The 24,176-nt window shown below is 42.9% G+C and overlaps 2 protein-coding genes across 2 annotated transcripts; both read right to left on the bottom strand.

The window, feature by feature from the left end:
• Positions 1-147: 147 nt before the first annotated feature.
• On the bottom strand, positions 148-855 carry LOC136485404 (kafirin PSKR2-like). The gene has a single exon (XM_066482296.1). It carries the CDS (start codon positions 853-855, stop codon positions 148-150), a length of 708 nt encoding a protein of 235 aa, XP_066338393.1.
• A 4,875-nt stretch (positions 856-5,730) lies between these two features.
• Positions 5,731-16,340, bottom strand: LOC136485406 (kafirin PSKR2-like). The gene is made up of 3 exons (XM_066482297.1): positions 15,879-16,340; positions 10,200-10,285; positions 5,731-6,142 (listed from the first exon to the last, which is right to left on the bottom strand). The coding sequence occupies exons 1-3, from the start codon at positions 16,338-16,340 to the stop codon at positions 5,731-5,733; spliced, it is 960 nt and encodes a 319-aa protein (XP_066338394.1).
• Between the last annotated feature and the right edge of the window lie 7,836 nt (positions 16,341-24,176).

Below are 24,176 nucleotides of genomic sequence, written 5' to 3' on the forward strand. Positions count from 1 at the left end.
TTATGATTTGATATTTTTCAATTGATTATACAGAGAAAAAAAATAAGGAATAGACTCAGATAAATCTCAATCAATGTACTGATTATTTCTGGGAAGTTGCACACGCCGACACAAGAACATTGTTATCAAGTACAACTCATTTGTGTTCTAGAAGATGGCACCTCCAACGTTGGGTTGCTGCCACGACAAGGCAGGGTTAATCAAAGACATCTGGTTGAATGGCAGCAATTGTTGCTGCTGCAGGATGGCAGCAGCCAACAGGTTAGCCAGTGCCAATGGGTTAACTGGGAGCAGCTGCTGTTGCTGGTGGTAGGCAGCGGCGGTTGCAACAGCCGACTGGGTAATCGGAAGCGGCTGCTGCTGTTGCAGGTATGCAGCGGCGTTCGCCACAGCTAGTTGGTTGAATGGAAGCAGCTGTTGCTGTTGCAAGTAGGCGGCAGGGTTCGCCACGGCCAGTTGCCGGAGTGCTGGCAGGAATTGTTGTAACTGTTGTTGTTGCAGGTATTCAATGGCATTCGCCGCAGCCAGTGGGTTTGTAGGAAGCAGCTGTTGCAGCTGCAAGTAGGCGGCAGGGTTTGCCACAGCTAGTTGACTGAGCGCTGGCAGGAACTGCTGCTGTTGCAGTTGCGCTACGATGGTCTGTACTAGTAGGTGGGCCGAGGATTGCTGTTGCAATTGGGCAATTGGTTGTTGTAAGATGCTCGCCGCGAGCACCTGTTGTAGCCTATAGGCCTGCAGAACTGGGTGTTCATAGCCCGCAGCAGCAACTGGTGAGCACTGCGGAATGATGAACGCAGTTGTAGCGCTGACCGAAAGAGCAAGGAGTGCAAGGAGGGCAAATATCTTGGCAGCCATTGTTGCTAAGATGTTGCTAGTGCGTTTCACTTGGGAAGTTTTTGATTGCTATCAATGATATGGGTGGTGGATTAGCTATTGATTTGGGGCCTATTTATACAAGTGAGAGCTCATGTATATCTGTTCAGATCTCAGATTTCGCCAAAAAATGGATGAGCTAGAGATGATATGGCACCTAGTCAACTTCGACGCTTAGTTATTAGTTTTGTTGGATTATATGGTATGTGTTGGCAAGATAGTGTCCACTACGTGCTATAAAAAGTGTCCTTTTCTATAGGAGTTCTCTAGATACATGAGGAATGACATACGTGACAACTTCACCTTTACACATGACAAAGCCTTAGCCACATCATATTTGTTCCACTTTATAAACATGATGGGTATGTAATGTTATGACTTGCTCATGTGAATCAAAGTGTAACGCCCCGAATAGGAACACCACCGGAGGCTACCAAACGACATCTAAATTTTATTATGTCTACGAATCATTAAAATTTTTGGCCGAGTTTCCCTAGTATTCTTGGCATCTAAAACAGGTAAATCACATTACAAAGGCGATATAATCACCAACAATAGTATCGAAGGAACCATCCCAATAGCAAACATCGTCTCATCCAAACCAACCAATAAGCAACCTCTAGTTAAGCAAAGCATATGTAAACTAGGTGTTCGTATCATGAAGGTGCTACTCCCGGTTCCCATGCATGCTGCTGTCATTTAGTACGTAAAAACCAAATAAACACAAGGGTGAGTAAAAACACTCGGCAAGTACAATTAGAACCGAAAGAAGAAAGTCAACGTTGTCCGCAAACGAAAAATCAGAACATCCATGAACAGTAGTTTTCGTCTGATACGGACAACACTTGAATCCTGGAAATAGTAGTTTCCATCTGAAATGGACGAACTTGAATCCTTAGCATTTACCAGTAAAGCCAAGCAAGTGGGGCCAGCACTTATTCGCAGGAACCTGAACAGAAGAACCAAATTGCACCTCCGGATAAACCAGCACTAGAATTGAATGTAAAAGAAATCATGAAGCTTGAACTTGAATATAAAAAACAAATTGCACATCCGGATCCACCGAAGCAGGAATTGAATTTAAAAGAACACTTGGAACTTGAATCATATAGCACACGAAACAATTGAATCAATTGAAAACTCAAACAAGAGGCATAAGCCCATACATAGGTTCGTCACGCACTTGCCTTAAGTTTGGCCAGAATCCGGCATGCGTGCCACCCTCGGCAACGGCGCTTCCCAAACCCGAGGAGCAAACTACCATAGGAACTAATCCACATCGATCATGAAGCTATTTTATAAAAAGCTCAATTAAACCTCTCAGTCGAACCCTAATATGTGGATTCTCATATTTTTAGAAGATCCAGTAAAATTTGAGTTCCTTGCTGTTTAGACCATAACTCTCAATTCTATTATCCAAATGCAGCAAATAAATACATCTCGGATATCTACAGAAAATTTCCTATAATTTGGTTTAGAAATCCAGGACCAATTCTGACTCTAAATACCTCTAAAATAGATAAAAGATTGATGCGCAGAGAATATGTCTAGCTAGAAAGCAGCACTATTTTGGGCGATTTGAATGAAGTCAGCACCGTTGGGAAGACAAAAACGAGAGCTGTGACTTTTGTTTAACTCACCTGTTGAGATAATTTACAGATTATTCCCAGAAATTCGCCGATTCAATCTGCCTAATTAGAGCCTACTCCAAATTGATCTACCAGTTACAAATTGACTTGTACACGTACGTAACTGCTGCCTCTACGTCCTTCTTAAGACAGCTGCCACAACAGAAACCTTAATTTCGCAAGGAACTAAATAGATCCCCATAAGTCTAACCTTTACTTTCCTCCTCTTTCTTGCCCCAATTCTGTTTCTGCTATTTCCCTTTGCCTTCACGACAGTGGCCTCGCAGGATCTATGCGCCAGCAGTAGCTAGCCTTGCTACTTCCCAGTAGATTCACGTAGGAGCACCAAGATTAGATGAAAGCAACTCACGGGAAAACAATAACTAGAGTAGTAACTGAGGTACAGAAGCGAGGATGCATGCAAGATGCGTGCTACTTCCAGCGAGGGAAGACGACCTGGCAAGGGGACCTCCTCAAACGTTGGCAGCTTGAACGAGACAGAGAGACAGGAGCAGTGCGAACAAAGGAAGAGCTTAGGCGAGAGGTGGAGGCGGGAACAGGACGATGCGGCTCTGAACAAAGCAGCGTGAGGAAGAGCCGGTGGCATAATGGGGCCTTTTTTTCTTCTTATTAACCGGTCAGGAAACCAAACCCTAAATCAGATTCAATGGTCTAAATTTAACGGTTCCTCCTAAATTCATCCAACCTCCAAGCGAAACATGTTAGTACTCAAATGAATTCGTTTCGACGAGATCTGCACAACCACGGTGTCCGATCGCCCATATGACTCCCGGTTCAAATAGGCAAAATTTGCTCGTCTCATTAGTCCATTCGGTCAACTTATTAATTTTGTTTTAAAAAATTCGGGATATTACACAAAGCCTTTATCAACGGACTTTGTTGTAGCATCGTACTCATCATGGTTGAAGTATATACAGTAGTTATGTGAGAAGCTATCAAGCAGCGAATGAACAAATGCTGCTAGACCGTGACTAATTGAAGTCCCTGTATGTATAAAATGCATGCACACGCATAGAATATACAAAACTGGAATGCTTATTACTATCTTGGCCACTGCCACACACTCCCTTTGTTCTGGATTACAATTCACTTTATTTTTGTGTAAAAGCAAGCTTGTCTAACTTTGAAAAAGTTTTAAATAAATTTTGACAAGAAAAATGCACTATCAAGACATACGCAATGTAGAATTCAATGAAACAAACTTGATGTTCAAGATTTTTGGTAATTTTTCTAAGAAATATGTCAAAGGTTGGTAAGATTACCTTAGGGTAAAGCTAGAGCAAGTAATAAACTGGAGCGGAGGGGCTATATTTTGAACTCTACCTCTTGATTCAAATAGAAGTACATCTAATTTTCACTAAACTCATGCTTAAATTATTTCCATATAGTAAGGAGAATGATAAGTTTGATGCCACTTTTGTTCCTTCCACCATCTATGATATGAATCTGCCCTTCGATATACAGATGAAGAGGATCATGGCCAACCTCCTAGCTGTTCGAAACAAAAGTCATTTGGGCTCAAAGGCATAGATCCATTCAAGAAAAAAACAACATGATCATTAACATAAACCTTGCTCGGCTGTGCTGCAAAAACTCAAGATAAAGAAGACTAAGATGGGGCTTGCGTTGATTTTTAAGGCGAAAAACTACAACATCCAGCCTTGAAGTTCCAATACAACACACTCCATCATATTCGTTTTCACTAGAATAGTGAGCGCATAGGTACACATATATTAATTCCATGGATTCGAATCAAAGATATTTCGGATTTCCCTACACATGATCTGAATCTCGTCCAAAAGAATCTCGGGAACATTCGGATAATAACCTTAATCTCTGGGACTAGACATTAATTTTAGACTAAGGAAATCCAATATGGCTAAAAACATTTAAAAATAATAACTTCTGTTGACACATAATCAGAGCGAGACCAACAAAATCTTCATGGCTTCATTTACTATTCCTTGTTCATTTACAAAGGAATGTATTTCATGATTCTATAATAATTCGCTTTATGGGTGCTCAAATAGATATGATAATATATCTGTTCTAGTTTTATATAACATGTGAGTAAAGGTTACATTGGTTCTAGTGCTATGAGCTACCCCAAGTAAACCGTCGTGTCAGTAATAAAGTTCTGGATTTGTTTAGTTTTAAGATTTTACAACATGAACTTTATCACATTCTACACATAGATGAAATCTACAATCCATTGGACTAGGCTAGGTGTCAGAATGGCACTCCAGGTGGGTTCTCTCTCTACAGAACAGTAGGATGGCGTTGGACGTTTAGTACTTTAATCTGGGACGTTACTTTTGGGTTTTGATAGCCCCACTCTAAATCATATTATAGTCGGTGCGGTGCCCATCAACAAAGATCCCATCTTTGGTAATGCTACCTAGCAGAAAAGTGAGCTACCGTGTTGCGCAGCCAATTTGATGCAAGTTTGGTGTCCCTCTTTAAAATTTGCTCTAACATATTCGTGGGTAATTAAACTTCACGTTCATCATAATTTTTTTTGGCGACCAGTTTTATACTTTGTTGTTATGTACTTCAAAATTGTTACTGATAGGGTCTAGTTGATTTAATGCCCTTGGCCTTGTCATGTTCATGGGCTCCAATTATTTCCTTATTTTTCTACAATATTATGGTGTCTTGCACAATTTTGCTCCAAGACAAAAACACACACACCAAATATTTTCAAGAAAAAATAATTAAGAGGTGTGACTTTGCATACCAACTTTGCATGCACATATACGTTTACTCATGAACTTCTATTATGTTTTCCTTTGTATACGTGCACCTGTCTTGAAAGACAATGGTCAAAGCATATGTGCCCGTGACTTTCTTAAAACAACATACCACATAGATGCAAGTACTCAACTACACGCACGTACAGTCGCATCTATTTTACAAAACACCCACGCACACAGCCAAATGAGAACATTCAAGAGGTCAGGCTGGCACATCTTGATATTGATGATGTAATGTGGTATTGTCTACGTATTAATCAAGCACGTGGCTGGAGTTATGATTTGATATTTTTCAATTGATTATACAGAGAAAAAAAATAAGGAATAGACTCAGATAAATCTCAATCAATGTATTGATTATTTATGGGATGTTGCACACGCCGACACAAGAACATTGTTATCAAGTACAACTCATTTGTGTTCTAGAAGATGGCACCTCCAACGTTGGGTTGCTGCTACGACAAGGCAGGGTTAATCAAAGACATCTGGTTGAATGGCAGCAATTGTTGCTGCTGCAGGAAGGTAGCAGCCAACGAGTTAGCCAGTGCCAATGGGTTAACTGGGAGCAGCTGCTGTTGCTGGTGGTAGGCAGCGGCGGTTGCAACAGCCGACTGGGTAATCGGAAGCGGCTGCTGCTGTTGCAGGTATGCAGCGGCGTTCGCCACAGCTAGTTGGTTGAATGGAAGCAGCTGTTGCTGTTGCAAGTAGGCGGCAGGGTTCGCCACGGCCAGTTGCCGGAGTGCTGGTAGGAATTGTTGTAACTGTTGTTGTTGCAGGTATTCAATGGCATTCGCCGCAGCCAGTGGGTTTGTAGGAAGCAGCTGTTGCAGCTGCAAGTAGGCGGCAGGGTTTGCCACAGCTAGTTGACTGAGCGCTGGCAGGAATTGCTGCTGTTGCAGTTGCGCTACGATGGTCTGTACTAGTAGGTGAGCCGAGGATTGCTGTTGCAATTGGGCAATTGGTTGTTGTAAGATGCTCGCCGCGAGCACCTGTTGTAGCCTATAGGCCTGCAGAACTGGGTGTTCATAGCCCGCAGCAGTAACTAGTGAGCACTGCGAAATGATGAACGCAGTTGTAGCGCTGACCGAAAGAGCAAGGAGTGCAAGGAGGGCAAATATCTTGGCAGCCATTGTTGCTAAGATGTTGCTAGTGCGTTTCACTTGGGAAGTTTTTGATTGCTATCAATGATATGGGTGGTGGATTAGCTATTGATTTGGGGCCTATTTATACAAGTGAGAGCTCATGTATATCTGTTCAAATCTAGGATTTTGCAAAAAAAAAAAACAGATGAGCCAGAGATGACATGGCACCTAGTTAACTTCCACGCTTAGTTATCGGTTTTGTTGGATTATGTGGTATGTGTTGGCAAGATAGTGTCCACTACATGCTATAAAAAAGTGCCCTTTTCTGTAGGAGTTCTCTAGATACATGAGGAATGCCATACATGATAACTTCACCTTTACACATGACAAAGCCTTAGCCACATCATATTTGTTCCACTTTATAGACATGATGAGTATGTGAAGTTATGACTTCCTCATGTGAATCAAAGCCTTTATCAACAGAAATTGTTGTAGCATTGTACTCAAGGTTGAAATATACACAATAGTTATGTGAGAAGTTATCAAGCAGCCAGTGAACAAATGCTGCAGATCGTGGCCAATTGAAGTCCCCGTATGTCTAAAATGCATGCACATGCATCTCTACACCTAAAAGATACCTAGGTGTATCGTCAGCGCAAATACTTGCCCCGCTCGACTCTTCTCTCCGTTCCTACATGACTCCATTTCCTATAGCAGTGGCCATGGGCGGTTTGTTGTGCCTGGCGAGGCACACGGGTGTTGCGTGCTCCATCGCTACACAGGGCCACAAGCACCACGAAGAACACCGGTCGAGACAGTCCATCCTTTGCGCCGCCGCCAGGTGCCATGCCACTGGTAGCACCGGTGACCTCCCGCAGGGTGCCATTCCGCTAGGAGCTCCTGTGACCAAGACGTCGAGAGTCTGGCCAGGCACGTTGCGCAAGTCCTTACACACCACATTCGCGCACGCATGCGCGCAACGGTGAACACCAACCCAGTGGTGCCCGTGCTCTGCTCTACTCTTTCATTACCAAAAGTTGATTTTACATCAAAGTTATACATGCATGAAGATGAATATGTCAGCTAAACAAGCATGCTTGGTCTCCCAGGGAATTATAATTAGAGAAGAATTTTTGCGTGCACTATGATTTTGCCGTGTGTCTATATGCTACGACCACTGCTCTGCCTGGCGATGCTGTTGTCTAACGTCTTATAGAGGATTAATGTGTTGGGGCTAAGGGTTAATTAGAGAAGTGAAAAAGGCCTCAGATTTAGAAATAATTTAGGGTTCCTATAATAAAAAATATTTAACAGCTGCGTGGGCAAAAATTCGTGGCCTCCATGCAACGCACGGGCATATATCTAGTAGAATATAAAAAATTGGCATGCTTATTACTATCTTGGCCACTGCCACACACTCCCTTTGTTCTGGATTACAATTCACTTTATCTTTTTGTAAAAGCATGCTTGTCTAACTTTAAAAAAGTTTTAAATAAATTTTGACAACAAAAATACACCATCAAGACATAGGCAATGAAGAATTCAATGAAACAAAGTTGATGTTCAAGATTTTTGGTAATTTTTCTAAGAAATATGTCAAAGTTAGGTAAGATTACCTTAGGGAAAAGCTAGAGCAAGTAATAAACCAGAGCGGAGGGGCTATATGTTGAACTCTACCTCTTGATTGAAATAGAAGTACATCTAATTTTCACTAAACTCATGCTCAAATTATTTCCATATAGTAAGGAGAATGATAAGTTTGATGCCACTTTTGTTCCTTCCACCATCTATGATATGAATCTGCCCTTCAATATACAGATGAAGAGGATCATGGCCAACCTCCTAGCTGTTCGAAACAAAAGTTGTTTGGGCTCAAAGGCATAGATCCATTGAAGAAAAAAAAACAAAATGACCATTAACATAAACTTTGCTCAGCTGTGCTACAAAAACTCAAGATAAAGAAGACTAAGATGGGGCTTGCGTTGATTTTTAGGCGAAAAACTACAACATCCGGACTTGAAGTTCCACGACAACACACTCCATCATATTCATTTCACTAGAATATTGAGCACATAGGTACACATATATTAATTACATGGATTCGAATCAAAGATATTTCGGATTTCCCTACACACGACCTGAATCTTGTCCAAAAGAATCTCTGGAACTTTCGGATAATAACCTTAATCTCTAGGACTAGACATTAATTTTAGGCTAAGGAAATCCAATATGGCTAAAAACATTTAAAAATAATAACTTCTGTTGACACAAAATCAGAGCGAGACCAACAAAATCTTCATGGCTTCATTTACTATTCCTTGTTCATTTACAAAGGAATGTATTTCATGATTCTATAATAATTCGCTTTATGGGTGCTCAAATAGATATGATAATATATCTGTTCTAGTTTTATATAACATGTGAGTTATGGTAACATTGATTCTAGTGCTATGAGCTACCCCAAGTAAACCGTCGTGTCAGAAATAAACTTCTGGATTTGTTTAGATTTATGATTTTAGAACATGAACTTTTTCACATTCTACACATAGATGAAAACTACAATCCATTGGACTAGGCTAGGTGTCAGAATGGCACTCCAGGTGGGTTCTCTCTCTACAGAACAGTAGGATGGCGGTGGACGTTTATTACTTTAATACGGGAACGTTACTTTTGGGTTTTGATAGCCCCACTCTAAATCATATTATAGTCGGTGCGATGCCCATCAACAAAGATCCCATCTTTGGTAATGCTACCTAGCAGAAAAGTGAGCTACCGTGTTGCGCAGCCAATTTGACGCAAGTTTGGTGTCCCTCTTTAAAATTTGCTCTAACATATTCGTGGGTAATTAAACTTCACGTTCATCATAATTTTTTTGGCGACCAGTTTTATACTTTGTTGTTATGTACTTCAAAATTGTTACTGATAGGGTCTAGTTGATTTAATGCCCTTGGCCTTGTCATGTTCATGGGCTCCAATTATTTCCTTATTTTTCTACAATATTATGGTGTCTTGCACAATTTTGCTCCAAGACAAAAACACACACACCAAATATTTACAAGAAAAAATAATTAAGAGGTGTGACTTTGCATACCAACTTTGCATGCACATATACGTTTACTCATGAACTTCTATTATGTTTTCTTTTGTATACGTGCACCTGTCTTGAAAGACAATGGTCAAAGCATATGTGCCCATGACTTTCTTAAAACAACATACCATATAGATGCAAGTACTCAACTACACGCACGTACAGTCGCATCTATTTTACAAAACACCCACGCACACAGCCAAATGAGAACATTCAAGAGGTCAGGCTGGCACATCTTGATATTGATGATGTAATGTGGTATTGTCTACGTATTAATCAAGCACGTGGCTGGAGTTATGATTTGATATTTTTCAATTGATTATACAGAGAAAAAAAATAAGGAATAGACTCAGATAAATCTCAATCAATGTATTGATTATTTCTGGGAAGTTGCACACGCCGACACAAGAACATTGTTATCAAGTACAACTCATTTGTGTTCTAGAAGATGGCACCTCCAACGTTGGGTTGCTGCCACGACAAGGCAGGGTTAATCAAAGACATCTGGTTGAATGACAGCAATTGTTGCTGCTGCAGGAAGGCAGCAGCCAACGGGTTAGCCAGTGCCAATGGGTTAACTGGGAGCAGCTGCTGTTGCTGGTGGTAGGCAGCGGCTGTTGCAACAGCCGACTAGGTAATCGGAAGCGGCTGCTGCTGTTGCAGGTATGCAGCGGCGTTCGCCACAGCTAGTTGGTTGAATGGAAGCAGCTGTTGCTGTTGCAAGTAGGCGGCAGGGTTCGCCACGGCCAGTTGCCGGAGCGCTGGCAGGAATTGTTGTAACTGTTGTTGTTGCAGGTATTCAATGGCATTCGCCGCAGCCAGTGGGTTTGTAGGAAGCAGCTGTCGCAGCTGCAAGTAGGCGGTAGGGTTTGCCACAGCTAGTGGACTGAGCGCTGGCAGGAACTGCTGCTGTTGCAGTTGCGCTACGATGGTCTGTACTAGTAGGTGAGCCGAGGATTGCTGTTGCAATTGGGCAATTGGTTGTTGTAAGATGCTCGCCGCGAGCACCTGTTGTAGCCTATAGGCCCGCAGAACTGTGTGTTTATACCCCGCAGCAGTAACTGGTGAGCACTACGGAATGATGAACGCAGTTGTAGCGCTCACCGAAAGAGCAAGGAGTGCAAGGAGGGCAAATATCTTGGCAGCCATTGTTGCTAAGATGTTGGCTCACCGAAAGTTTATTAGTTTTGTTGGATTATATGGTATGTGTTGGCAAGATAGTGTCCACTACGTGCTATAAAAAGTGTCCTTTTCTATAGGAGTTCTCTAGATACATGAGGAATGACATACGTGACAACTTCACCTTTACACATGACAAAGCCTTCGCCACATCATATTTGTTCCACTTTATAAACATGATGGGTATGTAATGTTATGACTTGCTCATGTGAATCAAAGTGTAACGCCCCGGATAGGAACACCACCGGAGGCTACCAAACAACATCTAAATTTTATTATGTCTACGAATCATTAAAATTTTTGGCAGAGTTTCCCTAGTATTCTTGGCATCTAAAACAGGTAAATCACATTACAAAGGCGATATAATCACCAACAATAGTATCGAAGGAACCATACCAATAGCAAACATCGTCTCATCCAAACCAACCATTAAGCAACCTCTAGTTAAGCAAAGCATATGTAAACTAGGTGTTCGTATCATGAAGGTGCTACTCCCGGTTCCCATGCATGCTGCTGCCATTTAGTACGTAAAAACCAAATAAACACAAGGGTGAGTAAAAACACTCGGCAAGTACAATTAGAACCGAAAGAAGAAAGTCAACGTTGTCCGCGAACGAAAAATCAGAACATCCATGAACAGTAGTTTTTGTCTGATACGGACAACACTTGAATCCTGGAAATAGTAGTTTCCATCTGAAATGGACGAATTTGAATCCTTAGCATTTACCGGTAAAGCCAAGCAAGTGGGGCCAGCACTTATTCGCAGGAACCTGAACAGAAGAACCAAATTGCACCTCCGGATAAACCAGCACTAGAATTGAATGTAAAAAATCATGAAGCTTGAACTTGAATATAAAAAACAAATTGCACATCCGGATCCACCGAAGCAGGAATTGAATTTAAAAGAACACTTGGAACTTGAGTCATATAGCACACGAAACAATTGAATCAATTGAAAACACAAACAAGAGGCATAAGCCCATACATAGGTTCGTCACGCACTTGCCTTAAGTTTGGCGAGAATCCGGCATGCGTGCCACCCTCGGCAACGGCGCTTCCCAAACCCGAGGAGCAAACTACCATAGGAACTAATTCACATCGATCATGAAGCTATTTTATAAAAATCTCAATTAAACCTCTCAGTCGAACCCTAATATGTGGATTCTCATATTTTTAGAAGATCCAGTAAAATTTGAGTTCCTTGCTGTTTAGACCATAACTCTCAATTCTATTATCCAAATGCAGCAAATAAATACATCTCGGATATCTACAGAAAATTTCCTATAATTTGGTTTAGAAATCCAGGACCAATTCTGACTCTAAACAGCTCTAAAATAGATAAAAGATTTATGCGCAGAGAATATGTCTAGCTAGAAAGCAGCACTGTTTTGGGCATAACTTATCAGATTTGAATGAAGTCAGCACCGTTGGGAAGATAAAAACGAGAGCTGTGACTTTTGTTTAACTCACATGTTGAGATAATTTACAGATTATTCCCAGAAATTCGCCGATTCAATCTGCCTAATTAGAGCTTACTACAAATTGATCTACCAGTTACAAATTGACTTGTACACGTACGTAACTGCTGCCTCTACGTCCTTCTTAAGACAGCTGCCACAACAGAAACCTTAATTTCGCAAAGAACTAAATAGATCCCCATAAGTCTAACCTTTTCTTTCCTCCTCTTTCTTGCCCCAATTCTCTTTCTGCTATTTCCCTTTGCCTTCACGACAGTGGCCTCGCAGGATCTATGCGCCAGCAGTAGCTAGCCTTGCTACTTCCCAGCAGATTCACGTAGGAGCACCAAGATTAGATGAAAGCAACTCACGGGAAAACAATAACTAGAGTAGTAACTGAGGTACAGAAGCGAGGATGCATGCAACATGCGTGCTACTTCCAGCGAGGGAAGACGACCTGGCAAGGGGACCTCCTCAAACGTTGGCAGCTTGAACGAGACAGAGAGACAGGAGCAGTGCGAACAAAGGAAGAGCTCAGGCGAGAGGTGGAGGCGGGAACAGGACGATGCGGCTCTGAACAAAGCAGCGTGAGGAAGAGCCGGTGGCATAATGGGGCCTTTTTTTTCTTCTTATTAACCGGTCAGGAAACCAAACCCTAAATCAGATCCAATGGTCTAAATTTAACGGTTTCTCCTAAATTCATCCAACCTCCAAGCGAAACATGTTAGTACTCAAATGAATTCGTTTCGACGAGATCTGCACAACCACGGTGTCCGATCGCCCATATGACTCCCGGTTCAAATAGGCAAAATTTGCTCGTCTCATTAGTCTGTTCGGTCAACTTATTAATTTTGTTTTAAAAAAATTCGGGATATTGCACAAAGCCTTTATCAACGGACTTTGTTGTAGCATCGTACTCATCATGGTTGAAGTATATACAGTAGTTATGTGAGAAGCTATCAAGCAGCGAATGAACAAATGCTGCTAGACCGTGACTAATTGAAGTCCCTGTATGTATAAAATGCATGCACACGCATAGAATATACAAAACTGGAATGCTTATTACTATCTTGGCCACTGCCACACACTCCCTTTGTTCTGGATTACAATTCACTTTATTTTTGTGTAAAAGCAAGCTTGTCTAACTTTGAAAAAGTTTTAAATAAATTTTGACAAGAAAAATGCACTATCAAGACATACGCAATGAAGAATTCAATGAAACAAACTTGATGTTCAAGATTTTTGGTAATTTTTCTAAGAAATATGTCAAAGTTTGGTAAGATTACCTTGGGGTAAAGCTAGAGCAAGTAATAAACTAGAGCGGAGGGGCTATATTTTGAACTCTACCTCTTGATTCAAATAGAAGTACATCTAATTTTCACTAAACTCATGCTTAACTTATTTCCATATAGTAAGGAGAATGATACGTTTGATGCCACTTTTGTTCCTTCCACCATCTATGATATGAATCTGCCCTTCGATATACAGATGAAGAGGATCATGGCCAACCTCCTAGCTGTTCGAAACAAAAGTCATTTGGGCTCAAAGGCATAGATCCATTCAAGAAAAAAACAACATGATCATTAACATAAACCTTGCTCGGCTGTGCTGCAAAAACTCAAGATAAAGAAGACTAAGATGGGGTTTGCGTTGATTTTTTAGGCGAAAAACTACAACATCCAGACTTGAAGTTCCATGACAACACACTCCATCATATTCGTTTTCTCTAGAATAGTGAGCACATAGGTACACATATATTAACTCCGTGGATTCGAATCAAAGATACTTCGGATTTCCCTACACATGGCCTGAATCTTGTCCAAAAGAATCTCGGGAACATTCGGATAATAACCTTAATCTCTAGGACTGGACATTAATTCTAGGCTAAGGAAATCCAATATGGCTAAAAACATTTAAAAATAATAACTTCTGTTGACACATAATCAGAGCGAGACCAACAAAATCTTCATGGCTTCATTTACTATTCCTTGTTCATTTACAAAGGAATGTATTTCATGATTCCATAATAATTCGCTTTATGGGTGCTCAAATAGATATGATAATATATCTGTTCTAGTTTTATATAACATGTGAGTTAAGGTTACATTGGTTCTAGTGCTATGAGCTACCCCTAGTAAACCATCGTGTCAGTAATAAAGTTTTGGATTTGTTTAGTTTTAAGATTTTAGAACATGAACTTTTTCACATTCTACACATAGATGAAAACTACAATCCATTGGACTAGGCTAGGTGTCAGAATGGCACTGCAGGTGGGTTCTCTCTCTACAGAACAGTAGGATGGCGTTGGACGTTTAGTACTTTAATCTGGGACGTTACTTTTGGGTTTTGATAGCCCCACTCTAAATCATATTATAGTCGGTGTGGTGCCCATCAGCAAAGATCCCATCTTTGGAAATGCTACCTAGCAGAAAAGTGAGCTACCGTGTTGAGCAGCCAATTTGACGCAAGTTTGGTGTCCCTCTTTAAAATTTGCTCTAACATATTCGTGGGTAATTAAACTTCACGTTCATCATAATTTTTTTTGGCGACGAGTTTTATACTTTGTTGTTATGTACTTCAAAATTGTTACTGAGAGGGTCTAGTTGATTTAATGCCCTTGGCCTTGTCAAGTTCATGGGCTCCAAATATTTCCTTATTTTTCTACAATATTATGGTGTCTTGCACAATTTTGCTTCAAGATAAAAACACACGCACCAAATAATTACTATAAAAATAATTAAGAGGTGTGACTTTGCATACCAACTTTGCATGCACATATACGTTTACTCATGAACTTCTATTATGTTTTCCTTTGTATACGTGCACCTGACTTGAAAGACAATGGTCAAAGCATATGTGCCCATGACTTTCTTAAGACAACATACCATAGATGCAAGTACTCAACTGCACGCATGTACAGTCGCATCTATTTTACAAAACACCCACGCACACAGCCAAATGAGAACATTCAGGCATTGTTTGGTTGAGCTGTGGCTGTGGGAAAAAGCTGCTGTGGGCTGTGAGCTGTGGAAAAGCTGCTGTGGGATGTGAGCTGTAGAAAAGCTGAAAGCTATTTGATTAAACAAGTATAAAATATACCTTTTATCTTTATCTCTCTTTAAAACAACTATGGAAGAGCTTTTTATTCCACCAATTTCGAAAAGCAGAAAGCCAAAAGCCAAAAGCAGGGTCAAACCAGCTTTCAAAAATGAACTACGGAAAAGCAGCTGCTTCTGAAAAAGCACCCTCCAAAAGCAGCCCCTTTGGTTGGGCTTTTGGCTTTTAGGGCCAAAAGCCAAAGCCAAAAGCCCAACCAAACAGGGTCTCAAGAGGTCAGGCTGGCACATCTTGATATTGATGATGTAATGTGGTATTGTCTACGTATTAATCAAGCACGTGGCTGTAGTTATGATTTGATATTTTTCAATTGATTATATAGAGGAAAAAAATTAAGCAATAGACTCAGATAAATCTCAATCAATGTATTGATTATTTCTAGGAAGTTGCACACGCCGACACAAGAACATTGTTATCAAGTACAACTCATTTGAATTCTAGAAGATGGCACCTCCAACGTTGGGTTGCTGCCACAACAAGGCAGGGTTAATCAAAGACATCTGGTTGAATGGCAGCAATTGTTGCTGCTGCGGGAAGGCGGCAGCCAACGGGTTAGCCAGTGCCAATGGGTTAACTGGGAGCAGCTGCTGTTGCTGGTGGTAGGCAGCGGCGGTTGCAACAGCCAACTGGGTAATCGGAAGCGGCTGCTGCTGTTGCAGGTCTGCAGCGGCGTTCGCCACAGCTAGTTGGTTGAATGGAAGCAGCTGTTGCTGTTGCAAGTAGGCGGCAGGGTTCGCCACGGCCAGTTGCCTGAGCGCTGGCAGGAACTGTTGTAACTGTTGTTGCAGGTATTCAATGGCATTCGCCGCAGCCAGTGGGTTTGTAGGAAGCAGCTGTTGCAGCTGTAAGTAGGTGGTTGGGTTTGCCACAGCTAGTTGACTGAGCGCTGGCAGGAACTGCTGCTGTTGCAGTTGCGCTACGATGGTCTGTACTAGTAGGTGAGCCGAGGATTGCTGTTGCAATTGGGCAATTGGTTGTTGTAAGATGCTCGCCGCGAGCACCTGTTGTAGCCTATAGGCCCGCAGAACTGTGTGTTTATACCCCGCAGCAGTAACTGGTGAGCACTGCGGAATGATGAACGCAGTTGTAGCGCTCACCGAAAGAGCAAGGAGTGCAAGGAGGGCAAATATCTTGGCAGCCATTGTTGCTAAGATGTTGCTAGCGCATTTCACTTGTCAAGTTTTTGATTGCTACCAATGATATGGGTGGTGGATTAGCTATTGATTTGGGGCCTATTTATACAAGTGAGAGCTCATGTATATCTGTTCAGATCTCGGATTTCGCCAAAAAATGGAATGCGTTAGAGATGATATGGCACCTAGTCAACTTCGACGCTTAGTTATAAATTTTGTTGGATTATATGGTATATGTTGGCAATATAGTGTCCACTACGTGCTATTAAAAGTGTCCTTTTCTATAGGAGTTCTCTTGATAACGAGGAATGACATACGTGACAACTTCATCTTTACACATGACAAAGCCTTCGCCACATCATATTTGTTCCACTTTATAGACATGATGAGTATGTAATGTTATGACTTGCTCATGTGAATCAAAGTGTAACGCCCCGGATAGGAACACCACCGGAGGCTACCAAACAACATCTAAATCTTATTATGTCTGCAAATCATTTAAAATTTTGGCAGAGATTCCCTAGTATTCTCGGCATCTAAAACAGGTAAATCACATTACAAAGGCGATATAATCACCAACAATAGTATCAAAGGATCCATCCCAATAGCAAACATCGTCTCATCCAAACCAACCATTAAGCAACCTCTAGTTAAGCAAAGCATATGTAAACTAGGTGTTCGTATCATGAAGGTGCTACTCCCGGTTCCCATGCATGCTGCTGTCATTTAGTACGTAAAAACCAAATAAACACAAGGGTGAGTAAAAACACTCGGCAAATACAATTAGAACTGAAAGAAGAAAGTCAACGTTGTCCGTGAACGAAAAATCAGAACATCCATGAACAGTAGTTTCCGTCTGAAACAGACAACACTTGAATCCTCGAAATAGTGGTTTCCATCTAAAATGGACGAACTTGAATCCTTAGCATTTACCGGTAAAGCCAAGCAAGTGGGGCTAGCACTTACCCACAGGAACCTGAACACAAGAACCAAATTGCACCTCCGGATAAACCAGCACTAGAATTGAGTGTAAAAGAAATCATGAAACTTGAACTTGAATATAAAAACCAAATTGCACATCCGGATCCACCGAAATAGGAAGTGAATTTAAAAGAACACTTGGAACTTGAATCATATAGCACTTGAAACAATTGAATCAACTGAAAACTCAAACAAGAGGCATAAGCCCATAAATAGGTTCGTCGTGCACTTGCCTTAAGTTTGGCGAGAATCCGGCATGCGTGCCACCCTCGGCAATGGCGCTTCCCAAACCCAAGGAGCAAACTACCATAGGAACTAATCCACATCGATCACGAAGCTATTTTATAAAAAGCTCAATTAAACCTCTCAGTCGAATCCTAATATGTGGATTCTCATATTTTTAGAAGATCCAGTAAAATTTGAGTTCTTTGCTGTTTAGACCATAACTCTCAATTCTATTATCCAAATGCAGCAAATAAATACATCTCGGATATCTACAGAAAATTTCCTATAATTTGGTTTAGAAATCCAGGACCAATTCTGACTTAAATACCTCTAAAATAGATAAAAGATTTATGCACAGAGAATATGTCTAGCTACAAAGCAGCACTATTTTGGGCATAACTTATCGGATTTGAATGAAATCAGCACCGTTGGGAAGATAAAAACAAGAGCTGTGACTTTTGTTTAACTCACCTGTTGAGATAATTTACAAATTATTCCCAGAAATGGTCTAAATTTAACGGTTCCTCCTAAATTCATCCAACCTCCAAGCGAAACATATTAGAACTCAAATGAATTCGTTTCGACAAGATCTGCACAACCACGGTGTCCGATCGCCCATATGATTCCCGGTTCAAATATTCAAAATTTGCTCGTCTCATTAGTCCATTCGGTCAACTTATTAATTTTGTTTTAAAAAAATTCGGGATAATACACAAAGTCTTTATCAACGGACTTTGTTGTAGCATCGTACTCATCATGGTTGAAGTATATACAGTAGTTACGTGAGAAGCTATCAAGCAGCGAATGAACAAATGCTGCTAGACCATGACTAATTGAAGTCCCATTATGTATAAAATGCATGCACACGCATAGAATATACAAAACTGGAATGCTTATTACTATCTTGGCCACTGCCACACACACCCTTTGTTCTGGATTACAATTCACTTTATTTTTGTGTAAAAGCAAGCTTGTCTAACTTTGAAAAAGTTTTAAATAAATTTTGACAACAAAAATGCACTATCAAGACATATACAACGAAGAATTCAATGAAACAAACTTGTTGTTCAAGATTTTTGGTAATTTTTCTAAGAAATATGTCAAAGTTAGGTAAGATTACCTTAGGGCGGTAAAGCTAGAGCAAGTAATAAACTGGAGCGGAGGGGCTATATTTTGAACTCTACCTCTTGATTCAAATAGAAGTACATCTAATTTTCACTAAACTCATGCTTAAATTATTTCCATATAGTAAGGAGAATGATAAGTTTGATGCCACTTTTGTTCCTTCCACCATCTATGATATGAATCTGCCCTTCAATATACAGATGAAGAGGATCATGGCCAACCTCCTAGCTGTTCAAAACAAAAGTCATTTGGGCTCAAAGGCATAGATCCATTCAAGAAAAAAACAACATCATCATTAACATAAACCTTGCTCAGCTATGCTGCAAAAACTCAAGATAAAGAAGACTAAGATGGGGCTTGCATTGATTTTTTAGGCGAAAAACTACAACATCCAGACTTGAAGTTCCATGACAACACACTCCGTCATATTCGTTTTCACTAGAATAGTGAGCACATAGGTACACATATATTAGTTCCGTGGATTCGAATCAAAGATATTTCGGATTTCCCTACACACGGCCTGAATCTTGTCCAAAAGAATCTCGGGAACATTTGGATAGTAAACTTAATCTCTAGGACTGGACATTAATTTTAGGCTAAGGAAATCCAATATGGCTAAGAGCATTTAAAAATAATAACTTATGTTGACACATAATCAGAGCGAGACCAACAAAATCTTCATGGCTTCATTTACTATTCCTTGTTCATTTACAAAGGAATGTATTTCATGATTCTATAATAATTTGCTTTATGGGTGCTCAAATAGATATGATAATATATCTGTTCTAGTTTTATATAACATGTGAGTTAAGGTTACATTGGTTCTAGTGCTATGAGCTACCCCTAGTAAACTGTCGTGTCAGTAATAAAGTTCTGGATTTGTTTAGTTTTAAGATTTTAGAACATGAACTTTTTCACATTCTACACATAGATGAAAACTACAATCCATTAGACTAGGCTAGGTGTCAGAATGGCACTCCAGGTGGGTTCTCTCTCTACAGAACAGTAGGATGGCGGTGGACGTTTAGTACTTTAATCTAGGGACGTTACTTTTGGGTTTTGATAGCCCCACTCTAAATCATATTATAGTCGGTGCGGTGCCCATCAGCAAAGATCCCATCTTTGGTAATGCTACCTAGCAGAAAAGTGAGCTACCGTGTTGACCAGCCAATTTGACGCAAGTTTGGTGTCCCTCTTTGGGGGCGCGGTCATCCACACCCACTCTACCACAGAAGGAGGATGGGGGCTCCGAGATCATCCCGGTCAGCGAATTGCCAGCGGGAGGAGGGTGCTTGGCGCTGAAAGGGGCAGGGCCTACGCCCTCCCCCGGGTAGTCCACATCGACGACCCCAATCATCAACACCCTAAGCAGCTCCTCCGAGATGGGATAAGGGAACTCCATCATCGGGTTGGCGATCCCTTGGTGCTGCCACAACGGATGCGCCCTCTCCATTAATGGGAGGATCTGGCGATTGATGAACGTGCGCATGACCATCGGCCCAGTCAGCCCCTGCACCTTTAGGGCCTCAATGGCCCCAATGAGAGCAGGAACCTCCGTGGTCTCCTCCGCCAAGGGGAACAACCACCCAGCCTCTCCTCCAAGAAGGGAGGGAGCACCGGGACCATGTTGGGGAGGTAGAACTAGCACCTCCTCCACCGCATCTCACCATTGGAGCCCAGCGGGCGAGTGAGGGCAAGGTAACGGCTAGCAACATGCAGACGCACCTGGATCCGGGCACCCCATCACTGGAAAGGCGCTGCCGAGAAATGATAGGACCACCCAGAATAGACACCTCCATAACACAAAGTGGGGCTCGATCCCTAGGAAAGCCTCACACAGCGTGATGAAGGTGGCATTGTGGAGGATCCCCTCCGATGTTAGGTCATGGAAATGGAGGCTGTAGAAGTATAGGAGGCCGCGCGCGAAGCGGTGCAGGGGGAGGTCAAGCCCCAGACGGTGGAAGTCAGCGAACGAGATGACCTCCTGATCCCCAGGCACCAACGCTAACTCCTCAATGGTGGGGGAACACCAACCGACCACCAGGACCTCCTCCAACGCCAGCTCATCCTCCTCCATCTTCCTGATGTCCACCTCAGTGACCTCCGATGGCCCCCATTCCACCATGGGGACGAAGGGAGAAGCAGCGGTAGCGAGCGAACGCACAAGAGCAGGGCGAAGCGATGGTTTCTCGGAAAGGGAAAGGTCTCGCTAGGAATAAGAAGGTAACTACCCCTCCCCACCTCCTTGACTTCGCTTTAGTAGTTCACGGGCGATGGCCGCCACGTTCCCATGATCCCACACGTGATCGTGTGATGCATCGGCTGTTGCCAGACCAGAGGGGAAGACAAGCCGCCACCTCCCTCGGGCCCACCGACAGCCATCAATGTCCCAGATCCGCGTGCACCAAGTGCCATGGTTTCTCCTTCGCCAGGTGTAGCAGTACAAGCGCCATCAACCGCCTGCCTAGAGCCTCAGCGGAAGTGACATGCTAGGAGCCACCATGGCCGCTAACAAGGAGGCCCCATGATGGCCTCGGGGGCTGCACCGGCTCCCCAGACGAAGTGACCCAACCCCCCGATCGACAGGCACTTGGGCAGTCCAAAAGTCAAATTTACTAGAAAACGAAGAGAGGGCATGTGTCAGACTCTATACATCGTGTTACCACTTAGCAGAGTCCTAGCGAGGGATTCTTTCTCTTCTGTATCAACGTAAGGTGGACCCCAAAACCAACCAACTCCCTGGAGTTGGGTAGGGAGCCGCTGAGCAATGGGCCCAGCATGGGTCCCCTGCCCAAGCTCAGTGCGCTCCCCGTGCCCTGAACTATGGCCGCAGAAGGTCGGCCTAAGAAGGCTAGCCCAAGAGGATTGGGGCCTGCTACCGAAGCCCCTAGAAGGGAGTGGCATGCCGGGTGATCAGGTGGCCCCAAGCCAGAGCCCAGACTCTCTCGATCACCTAACGCACGGCAGGCTCCGACCAAAAGGAAGGGTGCCCCCGAGCCCAAAGTCGGTAACTCCCAGACAAGTTCTCCGAACCCTCATTCGGGCCACGAACCTACATGACATAGGACCAGAGAAGGGGTTAGCACCACAACCGCTCGACCTCGATAGCCAAGCACCCCCTTCACACTTGGGGAGAGAGCCCCACGTAGGGCATCGTACTCTCATCAGCGGAAGCCGTCCCTGCCATGGCAAGCTCGGTCACTAGAAGATCAATTTCAATCCTTCGTCGCCATCATGAACTAGTCCAAGTGAGGACACGAAGGGCTCTGGGGCTACAGACGAGATCCTAACATATGGGTATGTTAAACCGCAGGATCAATGTTTCCCGACTAAGGAGACCCCCCGGCCGACCCCTCTAGGGTCGCCCAGGGCTCAGGGGCTATACCCATCGGGTATGCTCACATGCACCCTTAGACCCAGAAACCTAGCCAAGCCTAAGCATGCCGCCATGTCTGCTCAGAGCTCGGGGGTTCATCCGAGCCTTAGGCTCTCGATCGATGGGAAACCTCAGCCCGGCCCTTGGCTCCTGCCCGGCCTATGACGCTAGCCAAGGCCTGGGCAGTAGAAGATGTGCCCCGAGCCATCGAGTCTCGGGGGGCCTCACGACTTAGCAATCTAGGCATGGCCCTACCGGCCGCTCCCCCAATAGGGTCACGCACGGGGCGTGACACAAGAGGACAAGCTCTCCTCGGCCTCCGGGTGCTTGGGGGCTTCTAGGCCCACACGTCAGCCTATCAAGCCAACCTCCCTCACCACCAAGAAGACTCTATAAGGTGTGCCTGGGGGAGGCCGGTCCCTGCCTACATAGCCTGACATTCAGTGTATCAGAACAGGCAGTCGGACAATGCTCAGGGCTTCTTTGGCTCCACGATATCGCCATGGTCCATAGAGCACCGCTACAAGATCCTCCTGGACTCCAACGCATGTAGACCATAGGCTCATCCCCCCTAAAACGCCATGTTCCTGACCTATCTTGGTATATAAGGGATAAGGTCAAACCCCTTACCAAATCTCAAGATTAGCACCGAGCTAACCCCTTACCAAATCTCTCTCTACCTCCTGTACACTCTGTTGTAACCCCTCGATTTTGGGTTCTCTTGAGTATAAGGATCATATGTTGCTGGACGTAGAGCATCGATTGGCCCAAACCAGGATAAACCATTGCGTCCTCTCTATGATTCTTGTGTTGTTGAGTCCACCCGACCCACCGGGGAGACTACTCTGACACCGACTCGAATAACAATGCTTGCCGTGGTTCCGACCCCGGGACAGTTCCCATCAGCAAAGATCCCATCTTTGGTAATGCTACCTAGCAGAAAAGTGAGCTACCGCGTTGAGCAGCCAATTTGACGTAAGTTTGGTGTCCCTCTTTAAAATTTGCTCTAACATATTCATGGGATATTAAACTTCATGTTCCACAACAACACACTCCATCATATTCGTTTTCACTAGAATAGTGAGCACATAGGTACACATATTTAATTCCGTGGATTCGACTCAAAAATATTTCAGATTTCCCTACACACGACCTAAATCTCGTCCAAAAGAATCTTGGGAACATTTCGATAATATCCTTAATCTCTAGGACTGGACATTAATTTTAGGCTAAGGAAATCAAATATGGCTAAAAACATTTAAAAGTAATAACTTCTGTTGACACATAATCAGAGCGAGGCCAACAACATCTTATGCCTTCATTTACTATTCGTTGTTCATTTACAAAGGAATGTATTTCATGATTCTATAATAATTTGCTTTATGGGTGCTCAAATGGATATGTGCCCATGACTTTCCTAAAACAACATACCATAGATGCAAATACTCAACTACATGCACGTACAGTCGAATCTATCTTACGAACACCCACGCACACAGCCAAATGAGAACATTCAAGAGGTCAGGCTGGCACATCTTGATATTGATGATGTAATGTGGTAATGTCTACGTATTAATCAAGCATGTGGCTGTACTTATGATTTGATATTTTTCAATTGATTATACAGAGAAAAAATTGAGGAATAGACTCAGATAAATCTCAATCAATGTATTGATTATTTCTGGGAAGTTGCACACGTCGACACAAGAACATTGTTATCAAGTACAACTCATTTGTATTCTAGAAGATGGCACCTCCAACGATGGGTTGCTCCCATGACAAGGCAGGGTTCATCAAAGACATTTGGTTGAATGGCAGCAATTGCTGTTGCTGTTGCAAATAGGCGGCAGGGTTCACCACAGCTAGTTGCCTGAGCGCTGGCAGGAACTGTTGTTGTTGCAGGTATTCAACGGCATTCGCCGCAGCCAGTGGGTTTGTAGGAAGCAGCTATTGCAGCTGCAAGTAGATGGCAGGGTTTGACATAGCTAGTTGACTGAGCACTGGCAGGAACTGCTGCTGTTGCAGTTGCGCTACGATGGTCTATACTAGTAGGTGAGCCGAGGATTGCTGTTGCAATTGGGCAATTGGTTGTTGTAAGATGCTCGCCGCGAGCACCTGTTGTAGCCTATAGGCCCGTA

Source organism: Miscanthus floridulus, chromosome 10 (assembly GCF_019320115.1).
Source record: "Miscanthus floridulus cultivar M001 chromosome 10, ASM1932011v1, whole genome shotgun sequence".
NCBI classification, from domain to species: Eukaryota; Viridiplantae; Streptophyta; class Magnoliopsida; order Poales; family Poaceae; genus Miscanthus; species Miscanthus floridulus.